The sequence below is a fragment of the Gymnoscopelus braueri genome, assembly GCF_963280865.1.
Source record: "Gymnoscopelus braueri genome assembly, chromosome: 13".
Classification (NCBI taxonomy): Eukaryota; Metazoa; Chordata; class Actinopteri; order Myctophiformes; family Myctophidae; genus Gymnoscopelus; species Gymnoscopelus braueri.
Genome location: NC_137615.1, coordinates 22,680,457 through 22,695,754, shown reverse-complemented (window position 1 = coordinate 22,695,754; position 15,298 = coordinate 22,680,457). Strand labels below are relative to the sequence as shown.

Genomic DNA, 15,298 nt, shown 5'->3' with positions numbered 1-15,298 from the left:
ACCTAATCATATGATCTTTATCTATTTTTCTATTTGCCACGTTCGCCCCGTGTCCTACTTGAGATCCTAGCTAGATGCATTTGGTTCGGGCGACACCTGCTGCCAGATTATGAGAACTGCACACATGTGTGTTCCGTTTTGTTAAGGGCTCTCCTCTCTTTGTGTGACGTGGTTTGTCACATTTACGTATTTACAAACCACATAATACTGGTTTGCATCATGGATAATGCCGCCCTATGAATTTACAGCACTTCCACGTGAAACTTCCTCGTTCATTCACCCATTCATTGTTGAACACAAGATCACACACTATCAAGTTGAATCATAACTGCCTGTCTGCCACAACATATGCCATGGCCCGGCCCCTCAATAACCTACCCCCCCCCCCCTACCTCTCTGACCTCCACCACCAGTATGCCCCCTTTTCTCCCTCAGGTCTGGTGATGCCAATCTCCTGCCCAAGCACCGAACCTGAGGTGACAGGCAAGGACGGATTAACCCCCTGTGGGCCCATTGGCTCAGAGGCCCCACCTCAGGTGGGCCCAGCACACAAACTGCTCAGGTTTTAAGGCCATGTGTGAGTCAAGAAAGCACCTGTAGACATTTTATTATACAGGATTTACAGTCTGTAACCTAAAGTCCAGTAGCCTATGTGCAATGTGCATGTATTTGCATGTAATAATAATAACCTTAACTTATGCAGTCTTGCGGAGATGCTGCACCAACATTTGGCTGCTTGTACCATATGAGTGAGTTACAAAATCCTTCTAACCACTGCTGTAAATACAGAGGGGCCCAAATATTTGATGATTGATTTCAGTTTAGTAAAGTGTCAATGGCCCTTTTTTAAACTGCCCTCAAAACACACCTCTTAAGACTTTCTTTGCTCTAATAAAGTTATTTGTTATGTTTTGTAAGGATTCTTTGAGTAACTAGAAAAGCGCTCTATAAGTTCGATGTATTATTATTATTATAATTTTTAAAACTGGAATGTATTTACCTCTTAAAACAAATGGTACTGTAAATGCACTGCATTTATATAGCACCTTTCGCCAAAGCGCTTTAAAATATATTTCACATTCTAACTCCAGAGGAAGCACCAAGGCACCAACCTGCTCATTAGGAGCAGTGAGGGATTCAGAGTCTTGCTCAAGGACACTTCAACACACAAGGCAGGGGGAGTTAGGGATTGAACTGTGAACCTTCCGATTCCAAGACAGTCACTCTACCTCCTGAACCAGTGCCACCCCAAAGCAACATCATGTTTAATGGAAACTCTGCAGAAATAAATGACCAAAATTACGACAAATTTAACTTTATTTTGGAATAGACCGGTTGAGCACAGTAAAAGATATCAGTCACACCAGAATGTAAAAACAGATTTGAAAATATGAATGTTTAATGGATTTGGGAAGGTCCATATTAAAGTATTCAGTTCAAACATCGTTTCTTCCATATCCCAGTATTTTTCATCCCTCTGTACAGCTCTTCAATTCATTCAGCAAGGCCCAGCTTCAACAATGCTCTCCTTCTCAGTCGTCTCTCCCTCCACCTCTGTGTAACTGTTTTGGAATCCTTGCTTTCTGAACTTCAAGGATGGCCAGTAGTTCTTCCGTTGCTAAAATAAAAAACAAAAAAGAGAGAGAGAATTGGAGGTAATGGACAGATTCAAGCAATAGCTTTGTTATTATTGACTCAGGTGGAATGAAAATATGCTGCGCTCACTTGGAGGAGGTAAAGAGGTGATGCAGCAGCAGGGTGGGAGTTAATGTAAAGAGCCAAGAGAACCAGAGCCAAGAGCAACACGAGAGCAGCCACTATACCAGCTATGACACCGGTATTAGATGAACCGTCACTCTGCTTGGGAGAATTTGTCTTCAGATCTGTGTGAGACAAAGGTACAAGAGACTTCCAGAATATTACACATGACTATGAAAAATATTCATGAAATAATGTTGATATCCATGAACACTTCAACTCACCATTACCATTCAAGAGGATGTGATGTTTGGTTTCATCTGGAGACGGACAAATAATTCAAATTAAATCATGTAAAGGAGCATACTCTGTACTGCATTTCATAACGATGTTAACAAATGTGTGCTGTAGATTCTATTCTACGTGTATATCATTTGCCAACATTGAAATCTACATCTACAGTCAGTGTAGTAGATGCTTCAAATGTCATCAAATTAAAAGTCTGGATATAATAAACAAAGAAAACAATGGCTTGCAAGGACCAAATAGTTTTAAGAGTCACTATCATTTTAATATAACTGCCAGGTAACACGCAACTCCAGCTACGGCCTTGACTCACCATCAGTCTCACAGCCATTTTGTCGGGGACTCAAGGGGGTTGTGGCCTTAGAGTCTGGAGTCACAGAGGGACCAAAGGAACTGGCAGAACTTCCCCTGGAGTAATCTTCACATGTGATGTCTTTAATCTGTACACATATAATTATGTAAATAAACTGTCTTAACTAAATTTTGAGAAACTTACAACAATAAATGAATCATTTCACAATTGATTCTGTTATTTCATAATAATTAATCATTTCCAACTGTACCTCCTCTGAACAGCCATAATCCAACCATTCCTGCCTGTGCCTGTCCATGCCATCTGAGCATCTGAGCACACAATATACACTGCATATTCAAATAAAGCTTCTCCCACATACAGTATATAATATGTGTGAGTTGTCCAGACCAACTTGCAAAGTGTAATATACAGTATCTATCTTATACAGTATGTATAATACAGTATGTACTGTATTATATGTTAGATATATGTAGGTAGATATGGATCTGCAGACTCTGCAGTACTCACCTCTGGAGTACATTACACCAGCTACAGCTGGAGGTCTGGTTCACACACAGCTCACAGGTGTCATATTGCAGACAAGCTATCCCAGGAAGCCAAGGGAACAGAATGAGAGAAACAAGAAAATATAGAGATTAGATTTTTTTTTTGAGAGGTGATTGAGGCCAATATTCATACACCCCTTTGCTCATCCCTCTGTGGATACAATTTGGAAAGACACCACTTACTTGGCAGAGAAGAGAATTCAAAAGCAGAGTTGTTGGTAATCTTAGTAGCATCTATCTCAACCCGATGGTATTCATAAACTGTCCTTTGTTTGCCATCTATATGAGAGACATCTCGTTAGACATTTCGTCAAATTGATTATTTCCAAATACAACAAAAAGAAGAGGGCATGAATTAGCACAACGATTGCTGACCTGGTGATTCCGGAGAAGGTAAGCGTACCATGAAGGCGTCAGACAGACCTGCCTTCACTGGATGCTGAGCTGAACCAATCACCTCCATTGGCAGAGGTATCTGATGATGAGAGGCACAGAAAGAAGTCAAAGAGATTAATTTTGAATGAGGCTATGAGAAAATAAACCACACATGTTTATTCTGAAGGATAACAGATGTACATAGTGGAGGTGGGGTGTGACTCACATCTCGGTAGCTGAATGTGATGGTTCCTGTTCTGTACAGAGCAGCCTGAAAGGTGAAGGCCCCTTCTGCCTCTCTCCCATGGAGTCTGACCTTCTCCCACTGTACCACAAACATATCACCTGTGGGAGGTACCGATCAAAGAAGAGTCAAACAAATAATCATGCAATCGGTGGAACAAGATGCTTTTCAACAGTACCATGCCAACATCTTACCGTTGTCCAGGTACTGCACAGTGGATTCTTTTGAGTAGCTGGGATCAAAATTTGCCATCAGAGGGGCTATGTACTGTGTGGCTGTTAGCATACGGTGAGTAATGTCCCCCATGAAAATGAATCCTGAAAATGGGCAAATGGGAGGAATGTTTCAAAACTAGCACAAATAGCATTACTTTGATTTAAAAATATATAAATGTAATCACTAAGGAAAAGGTCAATGGTACCTCCCGTTGCTATGGTAATCTGCCTCAGGTAATGTCCATAGAATGGAAAGCCAAATGACAGGGCAACCCTCTGGAGTGGAAGAAGAAAGAGAGACAGACATGCTTTTATTTATACACCTGTCTGTTGCAATGTGCAGAATTAAAATTTCTTATTGTCAACATGTTTCGATTTGTAATGTATTACAAGAGAGAGAGATCCAGTTCATGCTCCATTTGTATTTTCAAATAGTAGTACATTATTTACTTAACAAATGTCATGTTTTTGTACGTAAAAGAGGGGACACCCGGATTTGAACCAGGGACCTCTTGATCTGCAGTCAAATGCTCTACCACTGAGCTATATCCCCTATTGGTGAAACGGCCAGAGTACACATCCATGGTCCTTTGCTGAAGGCTTGGCTATGTCAACAACAGTAGCGCTTTACCCCGCTTTACTCTATTTGCGTATAAGTGTGTGTGTGGTGTGTGTGTGTGTGTGTGTGTGTGTGTGTGTGTGTGTGTGTGTGTGTGTGTGTGTGTGTGTGTGTGTGTGTGTGTGTGTGTGTGTGTGTGTGTGTGTGTGTGTGTGTGTGTGTGTGTGTGTGTGTGTGTGTGTGTGTGTGTGTGTGCGTGCGTGTGTGAATATCACCTACCGCAGCCTGTTTGTGTGTATTGGACAGAATGCCGTGCATTCTAACTTGTCCATGCTGGAGGTCACTCATGTCTACCCAGAGTTCACGTGTGCGTCGGTCCGCTGGGCCAAAACTACGCCATGTGTAATACCTGCCAGAATCCTCCTGGCAGACATCAAATAGAGAAATAGAGAGACGATTTTTAATTAAGTAAGTCTCTATATAAACTAATGTCTTTAAACAGAGTAAAATCCTCAATTAACTCAGTTAAACCAAGTTCTATTGAGTGCATTTCTTACTTCCAGAAGAGGGCAGTGTTTAACAAAAAAGCCCATCCAGTGTGTCAAGAAAAACAAAGTATTCTTATACTGTATCGTAGCACTCTGGCCAGAGACGGTTACAGTCTGTCTCTGACCATGCATGCTGAGCGTGTCACCTCCCTCACCACTGTGTGTGTCATGTTGTCTGGAAGGGTGTCGATGGTCAGTGCTCCTCCCAGGACCTCCCTGCTCATCCTAGCATGGCCTGAAGATGACCTCTGGGCTCTGTGGGCAAGACCGTTGGCTCTAGAGACATCCTTATGTTGTGTCCCCAAGCCGTGCCAATTATCTGGAGAAAATACATTAACACACATTAGGTTAGTATGTTTGTATATTAGGTTAGCATGTTTTGCTCAACACCTTGTGACACACACAGTGTAGTATTATGCGAGATGGTAATGAGATTGTTTGCAACAATGGTGATGCATTATGACAGAATTATTTATGATTTCTACACTCCTGAAAAAAAAAAAAAAACAATAAACACAACAGACTAATGTGGGGAAATGTAACAACTGGCAGTTTAAATTATTATTCAGTTGATATGTTTTTCCTATTGTGGCTCAGTGTTATTGTAAACAATGTGGTTTTACATTTAATTATTTTTAATCTAATATTCACACTTTTTGTAAAACAGGCCAACCGAGTAGGAATCCAAGGGTTCAAATATTGAAATGTGAACAATTATGTAAATTTCACATTTATTTTATTCAATCAATGCTACATTTGTGAAATTTACAACTGAAATGTAGAAATTCCTTATGTTTTGGAAAGCTGGATGTGAAGAATAACAATCAACATAAGAGTTTTGTGAAAGTGACAAGTAACGTAATTGGTATCCAACAGACTGGTCTCACTGATTTGTATGTAAGATAAGTCCAATAAAAAGGCCAGAGTAAACACAGTCTGTCCGAGCCCCCACCCTCCACCCCATGGGGAAAACATGAACCACTCCCTTTATGTCTTAAGGTTCAAGTGAGCACAGGATACGTCAAACTGACTAATGTTGTCTTTATCCGTAAACTTGCTCAACTGTAACAGACAGCCACTCCACCCAATAGCCACACTTCCGTGGGCACTTTCTGTACTGTCCAGTGCATATCCACTGTTAAAATGCCTCATACATTTCTGCATATTTCATTCTGCTTTGCTGCAAACCACATTTTCTTTTTAAGGCAATGACGTCTTGAACTTGAAATACATTTTTTGTGTTTATTTCATGACAGCCTTTCTTAGAAGCCCCATATTGTTTTTTTTGATTGATTGAATGTATTAGTCAGAAATGTAAACACGTAAGCATGTGATACAGTCAGACATTTAGGCTAAAAGGATAACACAACAAAAGTTCTGGGAACCCGTTTCCATTGTGGTCTTATGTATTCAATTCATCAACATAGCATAAAAAATTAACACAATAAGACATGTCATCAAAAAATACAAACACTATATGTAAACCCTGTTGTTGGGTTTTTATGGTTTATTATGATAAAGTATGCCTATCTAAAGCCATATGAAAACCTTGTTGTTGGTTTGTTTATGGTTTATTATAATAAAGTAGGACTATCTAAAGTGTGTGTGTGTGTGTGTGTGTGTGTGTGTGTGTGTGTGTGTGTGTGTGTGTGTGTGTGTGTGTGTGTGTGCGTGTGCGTGCGTGCGTGCGTGCGTGCGTGCGTGCGTGCGTGCGTGCGTGCGTGCGTGTGTGTGTGTGTGTGTTTTGTATTGCAATATGAAAAAAAGATCTTTACTGATCTGTCAGGAAAATACAATGGGTAAAAATCTATATGGGATAAAATAAAGGCATGAATAACTTTCTGAATCAATGTGTGATGTGGAAGTCTTTCATATTTGCCAGTGCTATTTTGAATTTTAAAAGTTGTACCTTAGTCAAAATGTACTGTAGTTAAAACTATTTTCTGATAAGAAATATAAATGCATGAATGTTTTTGTGAAAAGGTATAGCCTTTTTTTTATTATTGTATTGGATAATCAAAAACACACACATGCTATGACTTTAGGATGAAATATTAATTATTGTATTGGATAATTAAAAACACAAACACATCCAAATTAAAGCCAGATCATGTAGCAGCACATTCTCACAAAAACTCCTTGTCATCATGTTTGCACTTTGCAGATTAAGTTGTGCTTGATGAAATATTACGGGAGGGGGCGTTGACGTCATGCCACTAGCAGCGTTGCCATGTCTGCTTATTATAAGCGACTTTGGGCTTATTTTTGTGTAAAGTTGCTTGTGCTTGAGCAACGCGTCACAACGCGTTGTGAGCTTGTAGATCGGCTATTTTCAAATAGGTTCAAAGGGCTCATGTAGCATAGTCGCTTCTTTTGGGCATGTTATCATAGACCTGGTTTCTTGTTTTTCTCGCAAAACCTGGCAACGCTGGCCACTAGCCTTTATAAACTCTGGAGCCTCGCCCACTCACTAACCGGGGTGTTTCTTCTAACCCTAAATGCGGTCTGGTTCCTGTACTGTTAACGTTTACTGTTTTTGTCTCTCGCTTTTCAGTAAACTACAGGAGCTTTTCGAATGGCTACCGGGTTATGGCAAACAAAAAAGCGTAGAGAATCACTCCGGGGCGGCGGGCGCTCAGTTTTCTCGTTTAGAAACTCCATGAATCATGGCGTGGTCAGCCTGGCTGCCGCGAAGAGTCTGTCTCTGTCACTGGTGTCTTCTACTACGGGATTGTTGCATTGAGCAGATCAAACTGAGCAGGGTCAACTCTGACTGATCTTCTCTATGATCCAGTCAGAAAGCCCACGCTCAAACATTTCAATTACATGATCGATTACGAGTTGTGTTAGCTGTTGTCTTGTTTGTGTGTGTTCTGCTAATTACTTGCCAGCCCTTGAAAGTAACGTAATGTTATTCCAGGAAATACTGTAGGTATGTTTCAACGTTGCCATGTCTGCTTATTATAAGCCACTTAGGGCTTGTTTTTCTGTAAAGTTGCCTGTAAATATTGGTTGCGGTTTTTTGGGCTCGTTTCTAAAGTTTAGTTGCTTATTTGGGCTTAAATTTTAACCAGTGGTTCTCAAATATTTTCATTGACCCCTTAATTAATACCTATTTGTCCCTAAACCCCCATCTGAAAGGGACATTTGTGTTCTAAAAATCACATTCCACATTTTATTTCAAGTTTTTTTTATTATATTGCAGATATACATGCTCACGACGCGTTGTGAGCTTGTATACCTGCTATTTTCAATGTACACGTGCTCATAATGCCCTGCCTAGTTGCTGCTTTTGGGCTTGTTTTCCCAGACCTGGTTGCTTATTTATCTCACATTCTGGCAAGAAGACTGGTATGTTTCCTGGTCGGCGGCACGCCAGGCTTTATAGTTAAAACATTGGTCTAGTAATTGGATGTTTTGCTGTGTCCTTAATTCTAAGGATAAAACATCTGTGTTACAATTTACAAAACAGATTCCTGGGGTTTGTGAACACTGAAATAACTATCTTGTAGTGGTGGAGTTCACAGGGGTGCAAGAATCATCATATGCCTACAAACAACGTAAATCCCCCTATACACCAAACCCATGCTGTGATTAAAGTCTTTAGCATTTGTTGGCCAAACGATAGTTGATGTAGATGAGATAAATCCAGTTAGCAACAGCAAAAGGCTCTAGACTAACACTGTAAAGGTAAGAGTATAGGAGGTAGGCCTAATATGCCAAAACAAGAAAATGTTTAAGGATGCAGCACAATAAAATAGAATAATGAACTTGGATGCTGGAACCAGATAGGTGGCATGGGCCTATACTGCGTCTCTGAATGAGTGATTGTTATGTACAGTTGGTAACCGGAAGAGTGGGCATCTAAACATAATGGACATGTTCAATAGGCAATTTTTCCTAAATATAAACGAAGAATATGTAAAATGGTCTGAAGTAATGTTAAGTATGACGTTAAGTATACATGATTTGAACATTTGACATTTAAGGCCTAATATTTCTTTAATTCCAACGGAACCTGTGGCTCGTCAGTCATTATGGACATAAGCAAGGTCTGATAATGATGTACTGTTGTGCATGTTCAAATCATGTATAGACTACTTTATTATACTGTTTTCCAAATTCTTTGTTTTTACATTTTGGAAAAAATAGCCATTGAGTTGCCTACAATGATGATCACAATGGTACCTACTGTAAATGTACCAGACAAGGTGAAAATTATAGAAAATTAGTACTACTATGGGAATGGAGTAGTAGAACTATTTCTTTTTTCCTGATGGTCCTCTGAAAGGAATTCCTTGTATAAACATGAGTTAAACTAACTTTTCCACATTGGAATGATTGCAAGAAAATAGACAATTCTCTACTCTGCATGTTGTCAGAATGGAACTCAAAAGTACTATTTTCCCAAATTAGGACATTTCACATAAAAGCTGATCATATAAATTCTATTCAACACATTTAACTTGTATTTTTGTACTTGTGTATAATTGTTTTACTGCTGGTATACTGTTATAGGTCCACTTAAGCCAGTGGAATGTTGGGTGGTGTAGATTTGATGCCTGCATGGTCCTCCTGGGAGGGGAATGCAGGACATAGCCACATGTGTGCCAAACCCTCAGAGTACAGCCTGTGGGACATTGGGTGGTGAGGACTGTTTTAAACATTCAAGTGCTTTCAGACAATACCAAAATATATCTACGTCTTCCACAATGATCAAAGCTGTGTACACAGAGTGTCATCAAACCAGTATGATGATCACTCACTGTACATCGTTTGATTTATTTGAACAGTGTTTCAAATCCATGTGTGTCAGTTGGAGCTTGTTAAGTTCTCTGTTATGGACGTGCAGTGGACGTAGACATGTGTTTAGAGATCTAAAAGAGAATCTTAAGGGCCTTTTCCCCTGGAATACCATAAAATTGCTAGATAAAAATAACAAAATGCAATCCTGAACATGTTTAAGTAGTAGTTTACCCCAAAAATGACTTATTTTCTATCAATTACACACCACATGAAACCTTGCATTCATGGAGTTTTTTTTTGTTTTTGTCGCATTCCTAAGCCTATAATTTGATGACCGGGTCATCGGTCAATAGGAGACTGTGTAGGAGACTCTTTGAGTACCGGAGACTCCGCCGGTCATCAAATTATTGGCTTAGGAATGCGACAAAAACAAAAAAATCTCCATGAATTCAAGGCTTCATGGGGTGTGATAGAAAATAAGTCATTTTTTGGGTGAACTACTCCTTTAAGAAAGTAGATGTGTATATGCTCCAAACCTAGTACATTATCACAATAAGGTTTATAATAGCAGGGAGGGGTGCAGAGCGTACATTAAGTTTAACTTTATCTACTCGGGTCACATAGGCCAGTGACACTGAAAACCATGGCACATCACCAAAGAGAGTCAGATTGCCTCAGCTGTTTTGATAGAGGAATATTTAAGCAGCCATCCCCTCTCCACTAAGAGTGGGACATGCAGTGATATGTTTATTTTGAGATGTAAAATGCAGTTCATGGAAGGGATAGAGAGGCCTAACTAGTGTAAATAAAAAAAGGAAATACATAGAGCGTTTGTATAAAGTTCAGTCTGTCAACTATATAAGAGTAAGACTTAAAATGAAACAGACCGGTACATGTCACAAAATAATACTCTCTTTTCAGTTTGAATCATTTATAAGGTCTACTACTTCAAAAACTTGTGATGCTATTCTAATTCACCACTGATTAGATTGCCTCCACTGAAAATTGTGTAGGCACTGGCAGTAGAATAACAGAAATGTAATGGCTGTTCCCTTGTTGACATTTCTCATGTCATTCACAAACTGTTAAGCTCAGTTAGACACAACACTTTCACACATTCACAGATCAACAGACTGACATGGGAATATTCACACATGTTGTTTCTGTTAAGTACAAGTATTAAGTCTCCTGTATTAAGAAATATCACAGAAAAATTGGACTATTATGTACATAGATGAGCCTTGCATGCCTTTGGTCACTGCTAGTTCATTGAAAATATTAGTTTAAACCCATTTGTGCATCTCTGTCAAAAGCAAGCTTGTGTGCTGAATGTGAACCATATCTCAGGTCTCCTACTGTACTCAAATTCAAGCATCTGTTAATTTGCTGACAATCCTTGCCTCTCATATCTTCAGTGTGTATCCCCTTCAGAGCTTCATTTCTGATCATTGTGCAATATTAACATATGCCATCTGCTTTTCTAAACAGGACACAGTCAATTGACTTGCCCTGTTTAAATTGTCTTAAACAAAAAAATATGGGTTTGATTTGATGCACAAGACATTTTGAAAAGTATGTGGGCAAACAGATTCTGTTAAGATGTCAAAATATCAATGTGAAATCAACATGAGTCAATCAATTCTAACATGTTTTCCCCTGCTTGCAAACTATAAAAGAAAATCCCAAACTCCTTCAAAAGAGTGCAAAATGAGACATGACTGTGACCGAGTTTTGAGTGGTGTACGGCAGCGAACTGGGGTCTACGCCTGGGGGTCCTTGTCTGTTTTGAGGTAATCAAAAATCAGATTTAAACCATGTTCCACTAAATCATAATAACTGATAAATATGCCTTTATTCTACTGTATCTTCACATCTTGTCCTCACTGAAAAATACACAATACAGCTTGTGGCTTGTGCCAGAGGTTCTGTTTTCAACCAAGATCTCTGCCTGCATGTTCTCAATGTGATATCAATCCAACACGTCATACAGTATCTGCTAAGCTAACTCCCCCGCAGCATCAGCATGAAGTGCAGTGATAAAGTTGATAAATTAGAAACGAGTACTGTACAGTATGTGTGTGCGGCAAAGCCATATGTTTGAATTGTAGCCAAATATATTGTGAAATGAAGTTATAAATTCCAACACGTGAAAAGAATAACATGAGACTGGATAAGCCAGGTCAGCAATAAAGTATAGGCTACTATGACAGTTTCAGAGTATAAAAGTATAACAAAGAAAGACAACAAGAGCAATATTCATACAGCCTAAGGATGATCGGTAGTTAGAAAAGTAAATTCAATTTAGTCAGACATCTAATAAGAAAAAGATGTTCTCCTAAATATAAACAACAAAAGAGCAGGCTGGCATTGTGAAGAAAAGCTGATTTCTGTCCAGTTCCTCGAGGAAGCGGTACCCAGCCATTACATGCTTTTTTCTGTGAGTGGTCAGCACAGTGCGGGGGTGAGAGGCCACACCCTTTCCTCCGGAGAGGCTGCTCGACCTGGCACAGCTTCATCATGCCATGCACATTACCATTGACCTATTTAAGGGAACATGTTTACAAATAATAGTATCTACCTTTGTGGTGGAAATTAATGGAAGGGTTTTTATTTTTTATGGTAACATATCAAATTCAATCTACACTGCTTATTTAATATGTCCATCAGCCTTTCCATCTACACTGTACTGTCTTTGCATTGTCTTCGTAAATATGAAATCATGATTAAGTGTTAACTTAAGAGATGTTATTTCCATCTTCTTTGGTAACATGTAATATATTATGACTTACGTACTTTGGCCACCAAATACATTGCTAACATACTATAGTAGCAGTCACCCTGGGTGTATAACATTTGAAAGAAGTGTCAAAATACATAACAGATGAGAAACTTAAAACGGCAAAACATAATGGTGTCTGCCAGAGAGGCACTGCATTAGTGAGTGACATTTCCAAAGACAACAGACAAGGTAAATGCAAGAGAGAATTTTTTAATTTAAAGTGACTGTGATTACCTCACACTTCTGTTATTGTGAAACTTAATCTGCGCAAAGGAGATTATTTCAGTTTTTCTCTGTCCGATAAGACATTTGAGTGTAAGTGTTATGGTCTAGGCCAAGACAATTCCTATAGGAGTGACATTCCAAATTACAACATTATGAAGCACCTTCCCAAAAATAAGTCACTCAGATCTTGGCAAAGGGAATTGCTAAAGTTGTGCACTTCAGTATTCTTACTTGCCACTATATTTTTCCAAAACACTTAAAATCCATGAAATTGCACATGACTTTGAGTAAATAAGATTCAGTGCATAGATCGAGATCGACTGACAAAAACAACTGATGTAAGATCTGATATTGTAGAAGTGTCTCAGATTCATTTGCCCTATTCCATCCACTTCAGACTTAGCCCAAAAGAATTCTGGATTACATACAAGCTATTTGTTAAGCAAACTTCTCAACAGAACTAGGAGCCAACACTGAGGTCATCAGCCAGTACACAATTCATTTCCACCACAGGTCTCTGTGTTTTTATAATCTGGTTTAGATGCTGCAGATGGCTCTCCAAAGGCAGTAGTTCTTTCTTTGCTGGACAACACATAGCAGAGAGTGAGACAGAAAGACATGCAACATACCCCAGGTCAATAGTCTTGCTTGAACCCACAATGAAACAAGCACAGGTCATGTGCCATAGCGCATAGCCTACTGAGACATGAATTCCCCCTGGCCAGTACTTTGTCATGTTTTGTTTTATGGGTTTTACACACTGCAGCACATTTCCTTCTGTAAACAAATCCTGTATTACGATGATGAAAAACTTGTTTTTCATTCTGTTTTGAAAGTATAGTATTAAGCACATTAGGTGAGTAATCTAGTAGTAGTTTTTTTTGCTGAAATATAGTTCCTTAATCATAGACAATACTTTGAGAAAGAAAAAACACTTGGGAAGAGAAGAAAACTTTGAGCAATAATGTAAAAGTGGGACTACTACAACAGGGGTGGGATTGATGGAGGGACATGGAGAGACAATGAGAGACAAGAGAGAACTACTGTACATAGGCGATGAGCAATCTACTTCCTTAGACCGGGCACTATATTCAGGACACAAACGTGAATAACATTGAGTCAAACGTACCTCAGTTCATACAAATGACAAACACTTCACTGCACCATTCATAAACATGCCATATGGCCTTGTTTTTTTCCGAATGACAAAATGTAATTTCATTTACAATGGAATAGAATGGAATGGAATAACAATTCTGTTTGTGTTTACAAGCTGCCTCTATAGATTGTTCTAGGCTCAAGACTAGCAGGGAGGTACGGAGAAAACTAGTTGAAATCTAATTTTAAAACTTAGACAGGCTGTTTGTGGGTTTCTTTTTAGAGTCACTTGCATGTTTGTGGAATACAGTATTTTTTTATAGTACACTGTATTATAAACTGGGTCACTCTTTTTTGGTGGGGAACAAAACAAAAGGGCCTGCTTACTTGCTCATGCCCTGTGGTTTATGATAACTGTAGCAGCAAATAACATGCACATACAAAATTCAACAATATCAATAGGAATATTAATTGTTTGGTCTGTTTCAGGAAAAATAGCACCCTGTAGCAACTCTTCATTCAGTTGTGTCCATGCACAATTTTTTTTTCTCAGGGTAAAATGGAAGGTGTACTGAGAATGGAATGACGAACAAGTAAAGCTTAGGTTGGGAAGATAAAAGCAATGAGGAGTGACATACTGTTTGTTGGTCCACAAATGCTAAGAATAGCATGTTGTTTAGACAGATGTTCGGTTTGATGTTTACCTGATATCCTAGTTAAATTGTTTTCTTTGCACTCTATTTACTTAACTATTTACCCTGTCGTATGTTGACTAAGGTTCATGCCATTTACTTTGATCTTGCACTTTGTAAGTTGCTCTGGATAAGAGCGTCTGCTAAATGCCTAAAATGTAAATTGACATGAGATATGAGAAAGGAAATATGAACTTGATGCCAAGAGTAGGGGTGGGAGTATGAAAAGCTTACCTGTTTGCAGTCGAGCCCAAACTCTTCCCAACTCTGTTTGGGAGAGACAGAAAATCAGCATCATCAAACGGATACACATGTTCAGTTACAGTAGTAAAAAGAAAGAAAGAAAAAGAGACAACAAAATAAAACAAAAAATCAAATCCTTGTCTTTTCTCTCTATTCGTTCTGCTCTATGCAAACAGTTTATGCAAGTCCCACTTTCACCCTGCTGTTCACTCCTCTCAACCCCCAAAAAACTCTCTCCACACACCCTCTCTCTCTCTCTCTCTCTCTCTCTCTCTCTCTCTCTCTCTCTCTCTCTCTCTCTCTCTCTCTCTGTCTACACCCTCTCTCTCCTCCTCAGTGCTGTTCTTCCGTTGCCATGGTGATTACAAAGGCACAGGGATCAACTGATGAGGCATTGCAGCTGAGAAGAGTGTTTCATCTTCTGACTTCAAAGCATAGTCCTGGCTATCAGTATATTCTTGTTTGTTTAGCTTAGGTAAATCTGAGTCTCTCTCTCTCTTCTGGATCCTGGTGAAATTCTCTGGAATCAAAATACACCTCTCTCCTCATCCTGAGAGACAGCTCTAGAAACAGAAGCCTCAATTTAGGCTACACGGTGCCTCCCCCTGGCTAGGCACAGAAATAGCCACAGGGACAGTGAAAAATCTTGGGGCCATCTCACAAGTTGCTTCACTGACTGTCGCAAAAAACAACACTCACACACACACAC

The 15,298-nt window shown here is 39.3% G+C and overlaps 1 protein-coding gene across 2 annotated transcripts; it reads right to left on the bottom strand.

The window, feature by feature from the left end:
* Positions 1-1,337: 1,337 nt before the first annotated feature.
* LOC308098556 (plexin domain-containing protein 1-like) lies at positions 1,338-14,791 on the bottom strand. Of its 2 annotated transcripts, none has more exons than XM_080446954.1 (14): positions 14,581-14,791; positions 4,962-5,125; positions 4,538-4,681; positions 3,906-3,975; positions 3,679-3,801; positions 3,467-3,585; positions 3,241-3,340; positions 3,049-3,144; positions 2,828-2,903; positions 2,568-2,628; positions 2,318-2,444; positions 1,983-2,018; positions 1,726-1,883; positions 1,338-1,618 (listed from the first exon to the last, which is right to left on the bottom strand). In XM_080446954.1, exons 1-14 carry the CDS (start codon positions 14,657-14,659, stop codon positions 1,499-1,501), a joined length of 1,473 nt encoding a protein of 490 aa, XP_080303080.1. In that variant the 5' UTR covers positions 14,660-14,791; the 3' UTR covers positions 1,338-1,498. The 2 variants fall into 2 exon arrangements, with proteins under 2 accessions (XP_080303080.1, XP_080303081.1); XM_080446955.1 differs by having other exon boundaries at positions 1,989-2,018.
* Between the last annotated feature and the right edge of the window lie 507 nt (positions 14,792-15,298).